We start from the raw sequence: 15012 nt of genomic DNA, 5'->3' as shown, positions 1-15012 counted from the left end.
AGGTGTGAACTAATTATGCAGGTTTCAAATGAAAGCAAAAGTGGTTACAGATAATGACCAAAGCCGCCACGGATGCTTTTTTTGACGTCTTCATGCTGCATTGCCATCAATCTTTAAGATTACATCAGGGTATTTCATCTTCTTATGTCAAACTACTGAACCTCTCAACATCCTCTTTTAAAATGGTTCTTGACTTAGAGCTTTTTCGATCAGATAAAGGAGGTTGTCCTGAAAAAATTAGGGAAAACCAAAGCAAACGTTTTAAAGATGTCACTTTAGTAGATAAAGTTGTCGAAACCGATGAAAAGTGGAGGAAACGTAAGGGTTATTTTTGAATTGTTCATGTTAAAGTTATTTTATCAAGAAAAGAACTATTAGTGAGTTCACCATTTTGTATACATATAGCAAAAAAAAATTATATTAAAAAATCAGTTTTGGTTATGCATCATACTTTCTAATTCATGATTAGTTAAAACCATGGCAATGTCTCCCCTTATAAATCTGTAAAAATATAGCCTATGATACATACTTTTAGTTTCCCAATCCTTTTGACCTGAAAAAACATTCAATATTTCTATTAAATTAGGAGTGAAATGTGATTTTATATTTGCATAAATAACACTCATAGCATTGTTAGTACTATTACCCTACAACTTTCATATTACCTTTCTTTACTTTAAGCATGCTAGAGAACTTTTCAAAAATTCTCTAACCATACTTAAAGTAAAGAAAAATTCAACAAAAAACATACGATTGTCTACTAACATTAAATAGACAATAAGTATTGTATTTAACTTTTTATAGTGCGATTCCAAGCAGACAACTGGAATAAATTAAAGAATTTGTGTAGTAAAACTATTGGTCTAAAAATGAAGGTAGGTTTTTAGTTGTCTTAAATTCTTATTTGTCATTTTTTAACATAATGTCATTAAGTTTGTCATTGGGTAAAGTCAAATTCTTTATTCTGCCTGACTTTGGTATTCATAGTGTATAAATTTTGACTTCTAAAAATAAACTCTAGAAATAATATATTACAAAATGAAAAGTTAATCTTTCTGATTTGTTTTTTTCTTATTAAAGTTTTGTTTGAAAAATAGAATTTGAAATAGTAAAATTTATTTCATTTTTCATAGAATAAAGAACAAGAAGGAAACAATGACTCAATATCAGATGGCTTAGAGAGTATTGACCAGTTACAAGCCTTAAACCCAGATATTCTAGAAGTAAAAATAATCTTTGATTGAAAAATATGAGAAAAGTTTAGGTCATGTCTGTATATAAGATACCAGATGTAAGATCTGCTGAGTTGCTATTTTGGTCTTATCAATTTAAATAAATAAATTGAAGTTTGTAAGAAAAAAAAACTCATATTTAAACTTTTTTAAACTTTTTTTTTTTGGTTAGAAATTAACAGTAGTACAGATAAAAAAGTTACGCACACTAATCGATGAAAATATAAATAAATGTGAACAGGAAAGAGTTGATTGTGAAAAGGTGCGCCATGAAAGTTTGTTTGAAGTTGGGAATTGGTTGCATGATAGTGTAGTTGTTAGCAATGATGAGGTAAGAAATCTTTTTCAATCAAATAATTTTGCACTGGTTGGAAAATATTTTTAAAAATTTTTTTGTCATTAAATTGGGACAATTTGCAAACTAGAAGATTTCTGACATTCTAAGTGTAAAAAATGTTTTTAAGTAAGAAAGTGATGAGTCCACTCTTTTCTGCACAACTTTAAAATTGAGTCCTGTTATTTCAGAAAAAAATATATGCCTATTTAAAAAGTAATGTGACAGTTGTAGCAGGTTAAAATCATGTGTACTGCTTCAGTTACACACACACACATATCTATGTGCGTGTATGTGTGTATATGAGACCGTCAGCTTCAAAACTGGCCCTTTGCACTAAAGCAAATTTTACAGGATGCACCTTTTTTTTTGTGCAAATAAAAAAATTAAAAAAAACATATACACCTCATGTTTAGTCACTTATGAATGGTTTCTATGTGAATATCAGTAATTGTGATTATCATTGAAAAGAAATATTTAATTAAAGGGTTTTTTTTTTAATATAAGTCAATATTGGACTTTCTTGGTGTGTAAACCAAAACAAAAAAACAGATGTTTTTTTGGCATGAACTAAAAACAGATAAAAGCTGTTTTTTGAGACCTGTTTTTTCGGTTATTCAGTTGTTTTTTTGTTCTTCTAAGGAATATACGCATTTTTAAATATTTTTTAATGGAAACTTTTACGCCAATTGTAATAAATTAAAAATATCAAAGTGTTTAAAATGATAAATATGAAAAAATCCATGATTCACAGTACTTTCATAAATCATAGCTTTTTATTTGTCATTGTTAAAAGATTAAAATTTCATTACACAATGGTTTTTTAGAATTTCAATTATTTTGTGATTAATTTTGTTTAGAACCCATGGTTATTTAAAGTGCACTGCAATTTCACATGCTTTTCAGTATATTTACACCATCTATGGACAATTTTAGAAAACTCTCTCCCCCCTTTTTTTTAGCAGGATAGCCCACTAATGTTTTCAAAAAGTTATATATGTTTCGAAATAATTTTTGCCATGCATTAAATTTCTATTAAAATGCAATAATGTAACTAAATATTAATGGTCATCTAAAATTTGGAAAATTGATATTTTTTTACTCAACAGCATTTTGTGGTATTATTTTAGCATTTTGACACAGAAAAATTAAAATTCTTGAAAAAAAATTTATTTTTGAAAAAAATTGAAAGATGGCATTATTTTACATTCACACTTTTGCCATTTTACATGTAGCAAATGTTGGCAACAATCGATTTAATTGTCTATTAAATTGATTAAAATATGTTGCCTCAGAATGAAAAATAATTTTCCTTGCTTTATTAAAAAACAATTATTAATCCAATTATTTGTTCTTCACTGCTGAAATGGTGGTATTAAATGGTTGTCTGATAGTTTAAATATTTATGATTTTTTTAGATAAATTAACACATCTTTGATTAACATAAACCTTCAAGACGACAGAAATGTCAATTGATAGACAATATAAGTACTAAATATTTCTATAGCAGCGCATATAAATTTTTTTACTGAAATTTTTAGAGAAGTTATTAACTGCCTAAAATATTTTTCAAAGAGACAAATTAAAGTTGAAAAATATTATTAAAAGCACTGTGTTAGATAAATATTTCTTATGTTTTAATATCCATAATGTTATGTGTATGAAATAGTAGTTTAAAATGTAGTAATTTAAAATTTTTGACTTTTGGCACATCAAAAAGCAGAATTAAATCAGTTTATACTTTAGCTTGTTAGCTTTATCATCTCAATTCTTAAGATCAAAAAACCTTTTTATTTCATTACTTAATTCAAACTTCGAATATGTACAAAAGATTAGGAGTAATATGAATATTAAAATTTTGTACCACACCTACATTACTACAATAGTAGTACAGCAATACTATTACTATTGCAGGCTAGTAAGTGTCAAGCTGATAAGATAAGCTTACAAATTTGTATTCTTTTTAATTAAAAGTTTAAAACTTTAATGACATATCAAAAATAAACACTATGAATGAGTATATATCAGAGTTGGTATTTTTTAACCTCAGATTTCAACTATAAAACAGCCTTGCTCAGAAGAGCCAGAGAAGAATACAAAGTTACAGCAACTTTCTGTTCAACTGAAACAGTCTTTCTATCATTAGTGTCTTGTGTTTTTAAATATGGTGTTAGTTCTGAACATGAATAAATGAAAGCTTCTCATGACATTCTTATATTTGCAGTCCTGTCAGATTTTGACCAATACTTGTTCATACTATTAAAACTTTTGACTTCTCAGTTTTTACAAACCAACCAAGGTTTAAATTTAATTAACCATTTCCAAATGAAAGCTAATTTACTGATGTTGTTTTCTATGATATACCACCAAATTAACTCAAAATTGGAAAGTTTTCAATTTTTCTTGTTTTTAAAAATTACTATAATATTTTTGTGACCAAAGTAGAATGTAAATATACTTTTTAAGTGAATTAGCAACTTGTGTGTTCTACTCAGTTTTGTAAAAAAAATTCTATTGATTCTGATGTTACAAAGAAAATATGTAAACCAAGTTTAAGCTAAACACCACTTTAAATACATTTGATATTAAAACTCAGTTTTATTAGTATGAATGTGATTTTTATTATGAAACTTATATTTGTTAACAGAATGAATGTTTACTAACCAAAATTATCTTCTGTTTAATATTCTTGTCTCAACTCAAAAGTTGAGAAAGTTTTCGTAACTGATATATGAATCTACTGTCTATTTTTCAGCACTCTTGGGTACAGATGTGGTACAGATGTCAAAATAAGGCTAATTGTAGTTTTAAAAGGCTTTATTTTAGTACCTCTATATTTAGAAATATTCAGAACTTGCCTATGTACAAATGTAGCTAGAAAAGCAACAAAACTGAAAACCAGATTAACATCTGTTTAAGTTTTAAGCAACTATTTTCTTATCATTTTAAATGCTGCATTTATATTAGAATTACTGTATTATATTATGTTAAAAGCAAGTTTAAATTTAAGACAAGTTTATAGCTGTCTAAATAAATATAAAAGATTTGTCTGCTTTGGGCTTTGGGCTTTGAACTTCAATATTTATTTTATTTTGAGACAAAATACTTTTTACTTTTTTCTATCCTAGATTGCTTCTTTAATAATTCAAGTAACACAAATTTACTTTTTATGATAAGAAAATCCTTAACTTTTTTTTTGAATTCATATTATCAAATAAAATGTATGTTATGTTTTTTGAGATTAGTTTTTGAAAAAGTGCGCATAATAAATTATACTTAAAATTTTGACATGATGTAATGAATTGTCTGTGTACTGTGTGCACTGTTTACTTGCGTTATTTTTTACCCTTTTTTATAGGATGAGAATGAAATAGTTCGTGTTGTGGGAGACTGCACAATAAAGAAAAAGTATTCTCATGTTGACTTACTTGCTATGATTGATGGAGTTGATTATGAAAGAGGTGCTAATGTAGCTGGCAATAGAGGATATTTTTTAAAAGTAATTTACTTTTTAATTCTACATAATTGTTAGTGATCTGATGGTGATCACAGAGTGATTACTATTATGTATTTATATTGATTTTTACTTGATTTTCATTTAAATTGTTGATTTTATCAAATAGGTTGATTTTAACAAATTTATATTTTACAAGCTATTTATATTAAAATATAAAACATTAAGTCTAAATTAAGACTAATTATGGTGATGTGCATGGTATCATTAAATAACTGCTGCTCTGGAAATGTTCATAAATTTAGTTGATGTTTTTATGATAGCAACCACTCACCAGTAGGAAGTGGCAAGTTTTTGTTGAAATTTCTTCTGAACAATTAGTTCATTTAATAAGATTTTAAACCCATACATACATAAATTATATCTTGTTTCAGGGTCCTGGTGTTTTATTGCAACAAGCATTAGTTAATCTTGCTCTACAAACTCTAGTGAGAAGTGGTTTTACACCTATTTATACACCATTTTTTATGAGGAAAGAAGTTATGCAGGAGGTTGCTCAGTTGAGTCAGTTTGATGAAGAACTTTATAAGGTGTGTAATATTTTTTAGTCTATGATATGCATGATATTTCCCTATGTATCATAGGGAAATTTGTTAATTCAAAAATCCTCATAAGTAATGCTGTTAAAATCATTTTCCCAGTTAAATTTTGCATTACAAAGTCCTAATAAAGATTTTTTTAGGTTGTTGGTAAAGGTAGTGAGCGTGAAGATGATGTAGCTATAGAAGAAAAGTATTTAATAGCTACTAGTGAACAACCAATTGCTGCATTCCATCGAGGTGAGTGGATGAGTACTGGGGATCTTCCGAAGAGATATGCAGGTATATCTACTTGTTTTCGACAAGAAGTTGGTTCACATGGAAGGGATACTCGTGGTATTTTCCGTGTACATCAATTTGAAAAAGTAAGCTTGATATAAAAGGCTGATAATACTTTATTATAGTATTTGTGTAAGAATGTGTAGGTAATATTATTTATATATGTAAATATATAATATACATTAGGGCAGGTTAATTTTGATTTGATTTTATAGAGATATTTTTAAACAAACAAAGTCTCTATGCCAAATGTTTTTTTTTTGTTTGTTTTTTTTTTTCTCTCAAGTTTTAAAAATATAAAAGTTTTTTAAATTAGTAAACATTTTTTGAAGTCTACTGGAAATATAGTATAAAATTCGAGATTCCTGCATGGTAAATAAATATTATTTTCAGGATTTAATGCAAAAGAAATATACATTAAAAATGTCTTCAAAGAAGTATAAAACTTAAATAACATAAAATGCCAAAATGGATCAGAGCTTATCCATCTTTTAAACACAGAGCCACCTACATGCAAATAGATTGTTTAAGAGTTTTACTTATTACAATATTCCAAATGACAATTTCAACATCAGAGTTAAACTTACGGAGCAAGTTATCAATTTTACGAAGAAATGCTAATCCTAATGCTGATTTTTTCTATAGAGAAAAAAATTAGACTACTTTTAACCATTTCCAGATACCAGCTGAAATGAATTCAAAACAACTGCAGAAGTAAATGCTACTAAAAGATAAGATAGACTGATGTTAGTTTCTGTGATCTAGTTGTTTTCTGTTATGATGAATGTGCGAAGTGTAAACAGGAGATGAATGTGTGAAGTGTAAACATGAAAATTGATCTGTATTATTCACATTATGTGCAGCTGAGGCCCAGATAAATTGAAAAAATAAAGTATGTTAGTAAATTAAATAAAGCAAGAATATATTTAAATTATAAAGAAAAAAAATTTAAAAATACTCCTATTAAATTACAATTACAGTAAATATAAGCTGTAATAATTTATAATATTTGTTATAAAAAAAAAAAACATTCCTTAGCCAATCAGAATACTGTGCATTTAGGTTCCTGTTGAAGACCAAGAATATTTGATAGAACAGTTAGCAAAGAGTGAACCAAAAGAAACATTTCAATTTCGCTCAAGTTGGGCCAGAAGGGCTATTATTAAAAAGTATTAGATCTGAAATGAAGAGGAAAATATCAAGAGAGGTTTAACCAACAAGGGAAATCTGATTAATTTCAAGATATTGTGTCATAATCTGATTTACAAACCTTTGATCTTGGATCCAATCAGGTCATTTAAATATCGAATAATCCTTAAGCCATCTTTAATGACTGTAATTAAAGAAAATAGATTCCAACAAAATATAGAAAGTATTAACGTAAAAAAAAAAAAAAATTGTATAAAATACCAAAAATTACAGGAAAGATGTAAAATATATATATATAAAAAACAAAGGGAAGAAAAGAAGGAGGTATGGCATAAAAAGCATTAAATATGGTACTCTAGTTCTCAGTATGGAAGAAATTCTTTTCCAGGAGAGGAGAGGGGATATGATTTTGTTGGAATATATTGACCTCTGTATTTTTTTTGCATAATTTGAATGCATGATTTTTTGTATAACTTTTTTTTTTGTAAAATTTTGTAAAAATTTATTTTATTTTTTGCAACTTTTTTATTTAAGAAAACAGAGTCAGAGAGAGAAAGAGAGAGAGAAGAGAGAGAGAGAGAGAGAGAGAGAGAGAGAGAGAGAGAGAGAGAGAGAGAGAGAGAGAGAGAGAGAGAGAGAGAGAGAGAGAGAGAGAGAGAGAGAGAGAGAGAGAGAGAGAGAGAGAGAGAGAGAGAGAGAGAGAGCTGTCTGGAATATTTACAGTTTATGGTCTGGAATATTTACAGTTTATGGTCTGGAATATTTACAGTTTAAGTCTCTTAGGTTTGCTATTGAGCTGATTAGAAATGATACAAAGAGCTCAATAGGACATGCATTAGGAAATGCTCTGAAGTTTGTCTTGGGGTTGGTTAAATTAAATCAATAAAATCTATGGAAGATAGTGAAACTAAAGTAATAAGATTTTCTGAGAAAGAACATCATTGTTCCAACTAAAAATCTTCAATCTGATGTTGGCAGCAAGGAATATCTTACTCATGAGGTTTTACCTCTTGTTGGAGCAACAGAACCATTTCACGGGTACCACCTGTATGAAATACTTGAAGAGTAAGACTCTGTGAACAGTATCAAACCAGTTATATTAGACAAAGCTTCTACAAATACAGGTCATAAAATAGGAACTGTTGTAATTTTTGAGAGGAAGTTATGATGAAAGCTTCAAACTTTAACTTTCATCAGACTTAGCTCCCCCTTAGAACTTTGTTTTAAAAAATTGAAGGAATAACCAAGTTATCCCACTATTTTTCTGCATAAATAAAATGATCAATAAAAATGTTAAACTTGACCAAGTTGTGAAATTTGATGTTATCCCATCTCCAATTGTTGACAGGAAATTTTAATGATTTAAGTAGTGAGTATATACTGTTATATAAAGATTTTACTATATGATCAACTAGTTAAAATTGAAGAATAAGATGCAAGAGAGAAAACTGAAGAATAAGGTGCAATAAGATGCAGATTAAAAATAAGAGATTTGGTTGGGAAACTAGAATTACAGAAAATATTGTTAAAAGTATATTAGATAAATATATTTTTTAAAATATATTTGTTAAAAATATTTTTTTTAAATATTTTTTAAAAAAATGTTAATAAAAATATATTAGATCAATTGAAATGCTTAGAAAAACTATAAATTTTTTATCTTCTTTTTTTCTGGCTTCTACTTACAAATAAAGTATTTTTTTTTATTTTATTTTTTTTTTTTTTTATACAATTTTTTTATGCATAATTTTTTTATTCATAATTGGGTTTCTTTCATGAATAAAGCTTAGTTTTTTTCTATTTTATTAGTATTATATTTGTATATTTGTATTAGTAAAGTATTTGCATTTCATGAATCTTTTGAAATTTATGAAATGCAAATATTTACTAACAATTCAGCATAAATATTTTCAAGAGCGAAATTTAATTTTTTCACAAAATAGTTAACACCTTTTCGCAATTTAAATAAATAGAAAGATTGAAAATAAATAGATAGAAGAATGAAAACAAAAAAGTATAATAAAATACTTCTAAAATTTTTAGCTATTAACAATTAATCTTCAGTTAATACAAATATGGTATGGAGTTCCAATAAAAGTCCTATTTAAGCGTTAAAATTTTAAAACTCAAATTGTACTTGATTAAATGCCAGAATTTATCACTGGACGCAATAGGCCTTCAAAGCATTTAAAGGAATTGGGGAAATTTTTTAGGTAACCTATTAAATATATATACACATTAAATTACATATATTATATACTTATATTTAAATTTCAGGTTGAACAGTTTGTAATTTGCTCACCACATGACAATGAATCATGGATGCATTTAGATGAGATGGTCAAGAATGCTGAAAACTTCTACCAAGCATTAAATATCCCTTACAGAATTGTGGGAATAGTTTCAGGTGACTTTATATTACATGATACTGTTAGGTTGATAGTTTATTTGGAATTATTGAGTTAAAAATTATATTTAAACTTTTTATTTTGAAGGTGCTTTGAATAACGCAGCGGCTAAAAAGTTAGACCTTGAGGCATGGTTTCCAGGTAGCGGGGCATTTAGAGAATTATGTTCGTGCTCCAATTGTACCGATTATCAAGCCAGACGTCTCCTTGTTAGATATGGTCAAACTAAGAAAATGAATGATAAGGTACGGTCCAGCTGCTTTAGTGTTTAATTTTGTTAGACTATTGAATTGTATTGTTATTTGACTGGCGTTTAAACGTTTTACGATATTTTTTTAGACCGAATTCTGTCACATGTTAAACGCAACAATGTGTGCTAGTACTCGTGTCATTTGTTGCATTCTTGAAAATAACCAAACTGAGGAAGGGATTGTTGTTCCAGAGCTACTGAGGCCATTTATGGGAAATTTAGAATTGATCAAGTATGTTAAAACAGCTCCTATTGAAGAACAGAAAGATGCAAAGGAAAAACCTAACAAGAAAAAGAGTGAAAAAGTTGAGGAAAATTTGAAAAAGCTGGATGTAAACGAATAGATTTTAACTTATTCGTAGTAATCATCGAAATGTGATATTTCTCTGCTTTTTGGTGTTTGTATTCTGGTAATTTTTATCATAATCATAAAATTTAAAACACTCAGCAAACAATTTATAATCACTTTTTCTGAGTAAATGTTTCGGTGAAGAGAAAACGTTGTTCAATATTTTTCTAAAAAATCTGCATTCAATTTGCTTACTCCAAACCTTGGTAGTTCTTCTTTATGGAATTGTTTAAGAATGTGTGATGAATGACAATACTTAACCAAATATTTCAACTCGGATGTGGTTTAGACGTATTAAATTGGAAAATGGCCTTGCATATATTCATAATAAACTCTAGCAAAGTTTTTTTTTTTTGATATATAAATATTTAATTCCTTTGTAGTTGGTTCGAGTACAATCTAATAACCTGTGTGTGCTCACCCTTTTTTAAGGAGATTTTCTGCACTTCACACTCGATTTTAAATCTAATGCTTTTTTTTTTTGTTTTTTTTTTTACCGAATGTCTTTTAAGTAACTGCCTGACTCTAAATAGACCGCGAGCTGTCGATCTTAATTTCAAAGGTACGTTAAAAAAGATCAATACAAAAAAGACTCAATCGACTCGGTTTTAAAATCGATAACCACGATTGTGATGTAACCCTTTTTCATTGATGTTTTTGCTCTGGAGAAGACTTATCATTTAATGCTATTCCTTGCAATTCGTAAATTTTATCTGAGTCTCGTTGTTATTTTTATAACTATTTGCCAGAAAAAGTGTAATGTAATCAACTGATATTAAAGATAAGGGTTAGTTTCCTCTGTCGCGGGAAATTTCCTTGATGTTACTTAATGTTATGCAATCCAGTTTAATAATCAAATCATCCAATTTTTTAGAATAATAGAAGCATAGTTTGAAGATCTACTCAAAGTTTTCACCCCCGCTTTGTTTTTAAAAAATATCTGCCATAAGTATGAAAAAAATGTTCGTGAGTTTCGGGGTTTGAATTTTGATCTGGGCTTTATGTCATTTTAGATTTCAGTATAGAATTAAGCATTTAGAGAGATAGTAAGCATAAAAATTCTAAAAATTGAATACAAGAAGAAAGTGTTCAAAAACAAAAATCTCTTATATTAACACAACCTAGGTTACCTTGAGACAGTCTGAATTTTTTTTTTTTTTTTTTAAATGTCTAAAACTGCGATTGGCGTCTAACTTTTTCACTTTATGTCTGTCATGATACATTTCCCGATTCAATCATTAATCTGATGTTATGATGCACTTAAACCTAATGCCTTCAATTTTATTTACTGAAAAATTCAGACATCTTCAAATTTGATTATTTGTTTTTTTGATAGACGTTTCAAACTTTCTGGCGCTAACCTTTTGACTCCGTCACACGGCGACTTAGCGGTATGAAACGCGTCTGATATTATATTTTTTTCTTTTTTTATAATAAATTACTATGGGATGAATTTTTTTCTATTGGATTCAGATCAGGTGATGTGATAAAACAAAGATAGTTGTCAAATTGAAAATTTTTTTGTAGATTTTGATGTGTGACTGAGCTCCATTTTGCATGAATATTTATGGTTCCTATATTAGGAAACTAGTTATCTGATTGCAACCTGAAGTCTGAAGATCTTTTCGTACTTTTGTTTGATATTTTCTTTCATAATGTAGGGGCACCTAATTTTAACAGACCAAGTCACAACGTATCAAAACATCAATTTTGTATGTTCTATAATTTTTTCCCTTATGTTTCATCGGATTTTTTAAAAAGATTTTCTTTACACATATTGAGACTTTCGATAAAGTTTCTATTGGGAAATTTATTGCTTAAACAAACCTGCAATCAAAAATGATCTTTTAAGATCTTTTAAGAATCATCCTTTCTAAACTATTCCGTTTGTTACAAATTTGTGTTACCAATCATCAAAATATTCTCTTAAACATTCTATCGTTTAAAAGCTTTTTAAAATGTTTTTGCAACAAAAATAAACACTCAAGTTTTATGTAAACGTAATACTTTCATGTGGAACACAAATGCCGAAAACGTTTGGGTGAACTAATAATTTTAGTAGGAACTTGTAAAGTGCACATGTTATACAAAGCGAGTTCTAAAGCAATATCTTGGCATTTTTTATGAGTGAGCTGCCGTCAAGGACACATTTAACTTAATGATAGTTTTTATTTCAGAAAGACTATCCTTCAAGCACTTATCGATCTCTTTGCGAAGACAAATTGCGTGAAAAAGAAACAGATCAATTATACTGACCGGCCACTTTAATCTCTGAGTTTAAGTCTTGTTGAGTTATCATGAAACCATCAAGATCGAAATCCTGTTGAATTTTGTTGAAATTATAGAAAGATCCAAGTAAAACATGCAAGGTTTCTTAACCAAAACCCAATATTAGAAAGTTCTATAAGTTCCATTCATTCCATAAATCATGTAAGAACTTCCGTTAATTTCACGCGGAGAACGTAACGGAAGGAATTTTCCTCGTTTACATAAAGTAGTAATGGAAGCTAACGGATTTTTTTTTTTTTTTTTTTGAAAAGTAAATGTATTTAATTAAAAATGCTAATTTTTTCAAATTATTATTGATTAAGTTGTTTCCTCGCAATAAATTGATTAGTATTCTTAGGAAATGCATTCAATTTATTGCAGGAAAACATTTTGTTTTTAAAGTGTTATGCTTTTTTTTTGTAATAAAATTTTTAGCGGCTTCGCATGTGTCTGTTTCTCAGCATTTCTATTGCGCTTATTTCAGAAATACCAAATATTGGTAATTATTATCGCAATAATGCGCAAACCTAGAAACTGAAATTAGAAATATCAATTTAATCGAAAATAAATTTGTACGTGGTTTATGAATTTTTTTGTATGCAGTTGTGTAGTCAATACAACTAAAAATATCTTTCCAATAATCCTCCAGCACATCTCCTCCTGAAAGTGCTGTTTTTAGAAGATCTGATATAACATTTACTGTCATGGAGTTTCCTGGATTTATTCTTATCTTAGAAACCGTTAAGCTGTTAATCATTTTCTAGAGTGGGCTGTATATACTCCTGTAAAATGGTTAAACTTGTAATTGCAATGAAATGAGGGAGATGGTTTGTATGCTTTAAAATTCTACTCTTTTTGCAAAAATCAATGGCTGCTATTAATTTCTGCAGCCACACCAAAAAATGCAATGGCTGGTTTCAATTACGATGGAATTTGGACATCTATCAATATTACCCCCATGCCATTATTACTATTTGGGTAACAAATTGTAACAAGCGCATAGGGTTATAATGACAGATATTTTTGCTTATTCTGTATTCGGTCACCGGCTCACTTCTATTCTTTAAACTTACGATATCACCATCCACCCAAACGTTATGTAAAATAAGTTTCCACGGTAATTTAGTAATTTATTAATAACATTAGTGTTATTTTTTAAATATTTTAATTTTTTTGTTTAAAAAAGTTATTGGGTAATGGTCAGTATATATTAAATGTTTTTTTACTGACAGAATAAAACGAAGTTTAGTATTTTTGGCAGCATTTGATTAGTTTTTAAGCGGTGAGCACATTCTGATTTTAGAGCAAAACCGAAATTCGCCTAAATTTGACAGACTCCCAGGGTAACATTGGCATGGTCATTGTTATACCTGAAGTCCGTAAAAGTTCAAATGACATAGTTGGTATTATGAATTCGAATCGTTATTAAAGATGAAAAAGAATTCTGTAAATTGATGTTTTGTTTTCAAAACCTTTTTGCTTTCATTTTTTATATTTAAACATAATTCCAATCTTAATCTGATGTTAAATAAATGTTTCAGGAAAAAAACATTAAAGCTGGAAATATTACCCATAAATGAGATAACAATGGCAGTTGAGTTTTGATTAATGAAATGTAATAAAGAGTAATCTATTATCTTTGCTTTTATATACAGTTAAACACATAACCTTTAGTTAATTGTTTCCCAACCTTTTTCGTTTCTAGTCTATCAAAAGTTCTTATTCCCTTACGTAACATATAAATAATTTTAGATATCCAAAAATTGAATCATTCACTAAAGTAACTGACAGTCGCCATATAGCAAACTTTAAAATTTACCCCCTTGTGCCGCCAAAAGTGTGAAGTTCCTTTAAATCTTGAAAATAGGTGGTAATAAGAGTAGATATGATTTTTTAATAATTTTCCATGTAACATTCTGATGATCATACTGTGATAATTGTTAAGATCTATTGCATGGAATGCTCCTTTACTCAACTTCTTTCTTAAGAGGACTGCTTGTTTGTAAAAACTTTCAATAAAACAAGAATTTTGCTATTTCTTATTTATAATTAGGCTTTTTGTAAGTTTCTATAAACTTAATGAAATTAATTCCTAAAGGAGGAATGTTGAAACCATTACCTAAAATTCAGTTTTCTACAGAATGCTACAAATAATTTCTATTTGAAAAAGACTTCCCCTTCCCCCCTCCCACCCACCTCTTCTTGTAAATAAATCTCCGGTGGAAGAATTTACGACTTATAAGTCTAATAAACAGTTTTGCTGACAAAATTTTAATAGACAAATTTGACAAATTTTTTCTTGTGTAAGATAAAGAAACAATGAAAATCAAAAATTTTAAACTTCGACCATAGGATCGCGTATTATTAGAGCGAGTATAGACAAAGCAGAACGGATCTAAGTTAATAAACTAGTGAATAAGTTTTTTCCTTTTTGTCTAAAATTTTTTTCTCGTTTCATTATTCAAAAGCCCGACGAACGGAAACACGATATTAGTCGCTGATTAAACGGAAATACAAGTTCTATGATACGTTGAAGCTTGAATTTGGTTCTACTTCTTATCTCTGACTAATCGAAACTTTATTTTATTTCATTTCGTTGAGCATTTTTCAAAATCAATGTCAGAGTTGCTACAACTTTTAACCCGATTTTTGCAAACTTTTAACTTCAAGGGTAAAAAAAAAAAACAAAC

General features: G+C 28.3%; 1 protein-coding gene across 1 annotated transcript; it reads left to right on the top strand.

Moving 5' to 3' along the window:
* Positions 1-10518, top strand: LOC145182671 (serine--tRNA ligase, cytoplasmic-like). The gene is made up of 10 exons (XM_090077183.1): positions 1-318; positions 805-875; positions 1134-1223; positions 1405-1563; positions 4925-5065; positions 5455-5610; positions 5763-5984; positions 9325-9454; positions 9543-9700; positions 9795-10518. The coding sequence occupies exons 1-10, from the start codon at positions 54-56 to the stop codon at positions 10047-10049; spliced, it is 1647 nt and encodes a 548-aa protein (XP_089933309.1). The 5' UTR covers positions 1-53; the 3' UTR covers positions 10050-10518.
* The last annotated feature ends 4494 nt before the right edge of the window (positions 10519-15012 follow it).

The sequence above is a fragment of the Hydra viridissima genome, unplaced genomic scaffold, assembly GCF_058129835.1.
Source record: "Hydra viridissima isolate aposymbiotic clone 2 unplaced genomic scaffold, HvirCarnegie_v1 scaffold_2, whole genome shotgun sequence".
Taxonomy (NCBI): domain Eukaryota; kingdom Metazoa; phylum Cnidaria; class Hydrozoa; order Anthoathecata; family Hydridae; genus Hydra; species Hydra viridissima.
The sequence above is the reverse complement of the archived record's forward strand: the minus strand, read 5'-3'. Positions and strand labels throughout refer to the sequence as shown.

Bases quoted from the DNA above. Each gene is read 5' to 3' on its own strand.
- LOC145182671 (XM_090077183.1), top strand. From the start codon at position 54: ATGACCAAAGCCGCCACGGATGCTTTTTTTGACGTCTTCATGCTGCAT. The intron at 5,066-5,454 runs GTAATTTACTTT...ATCTTGTTTCAG, and splicing joins ATAGAGGATATTTTTTAAAA to GGTCCTGGTGTTTTATTGCA. The intron at 9,455-9,542 runs GTGACTTTATAT...TTTATTTTGAAG, and splicing joins AATTGTGGGAATAGTTTCAG to GTGCTTTGAATAACGCAGCG.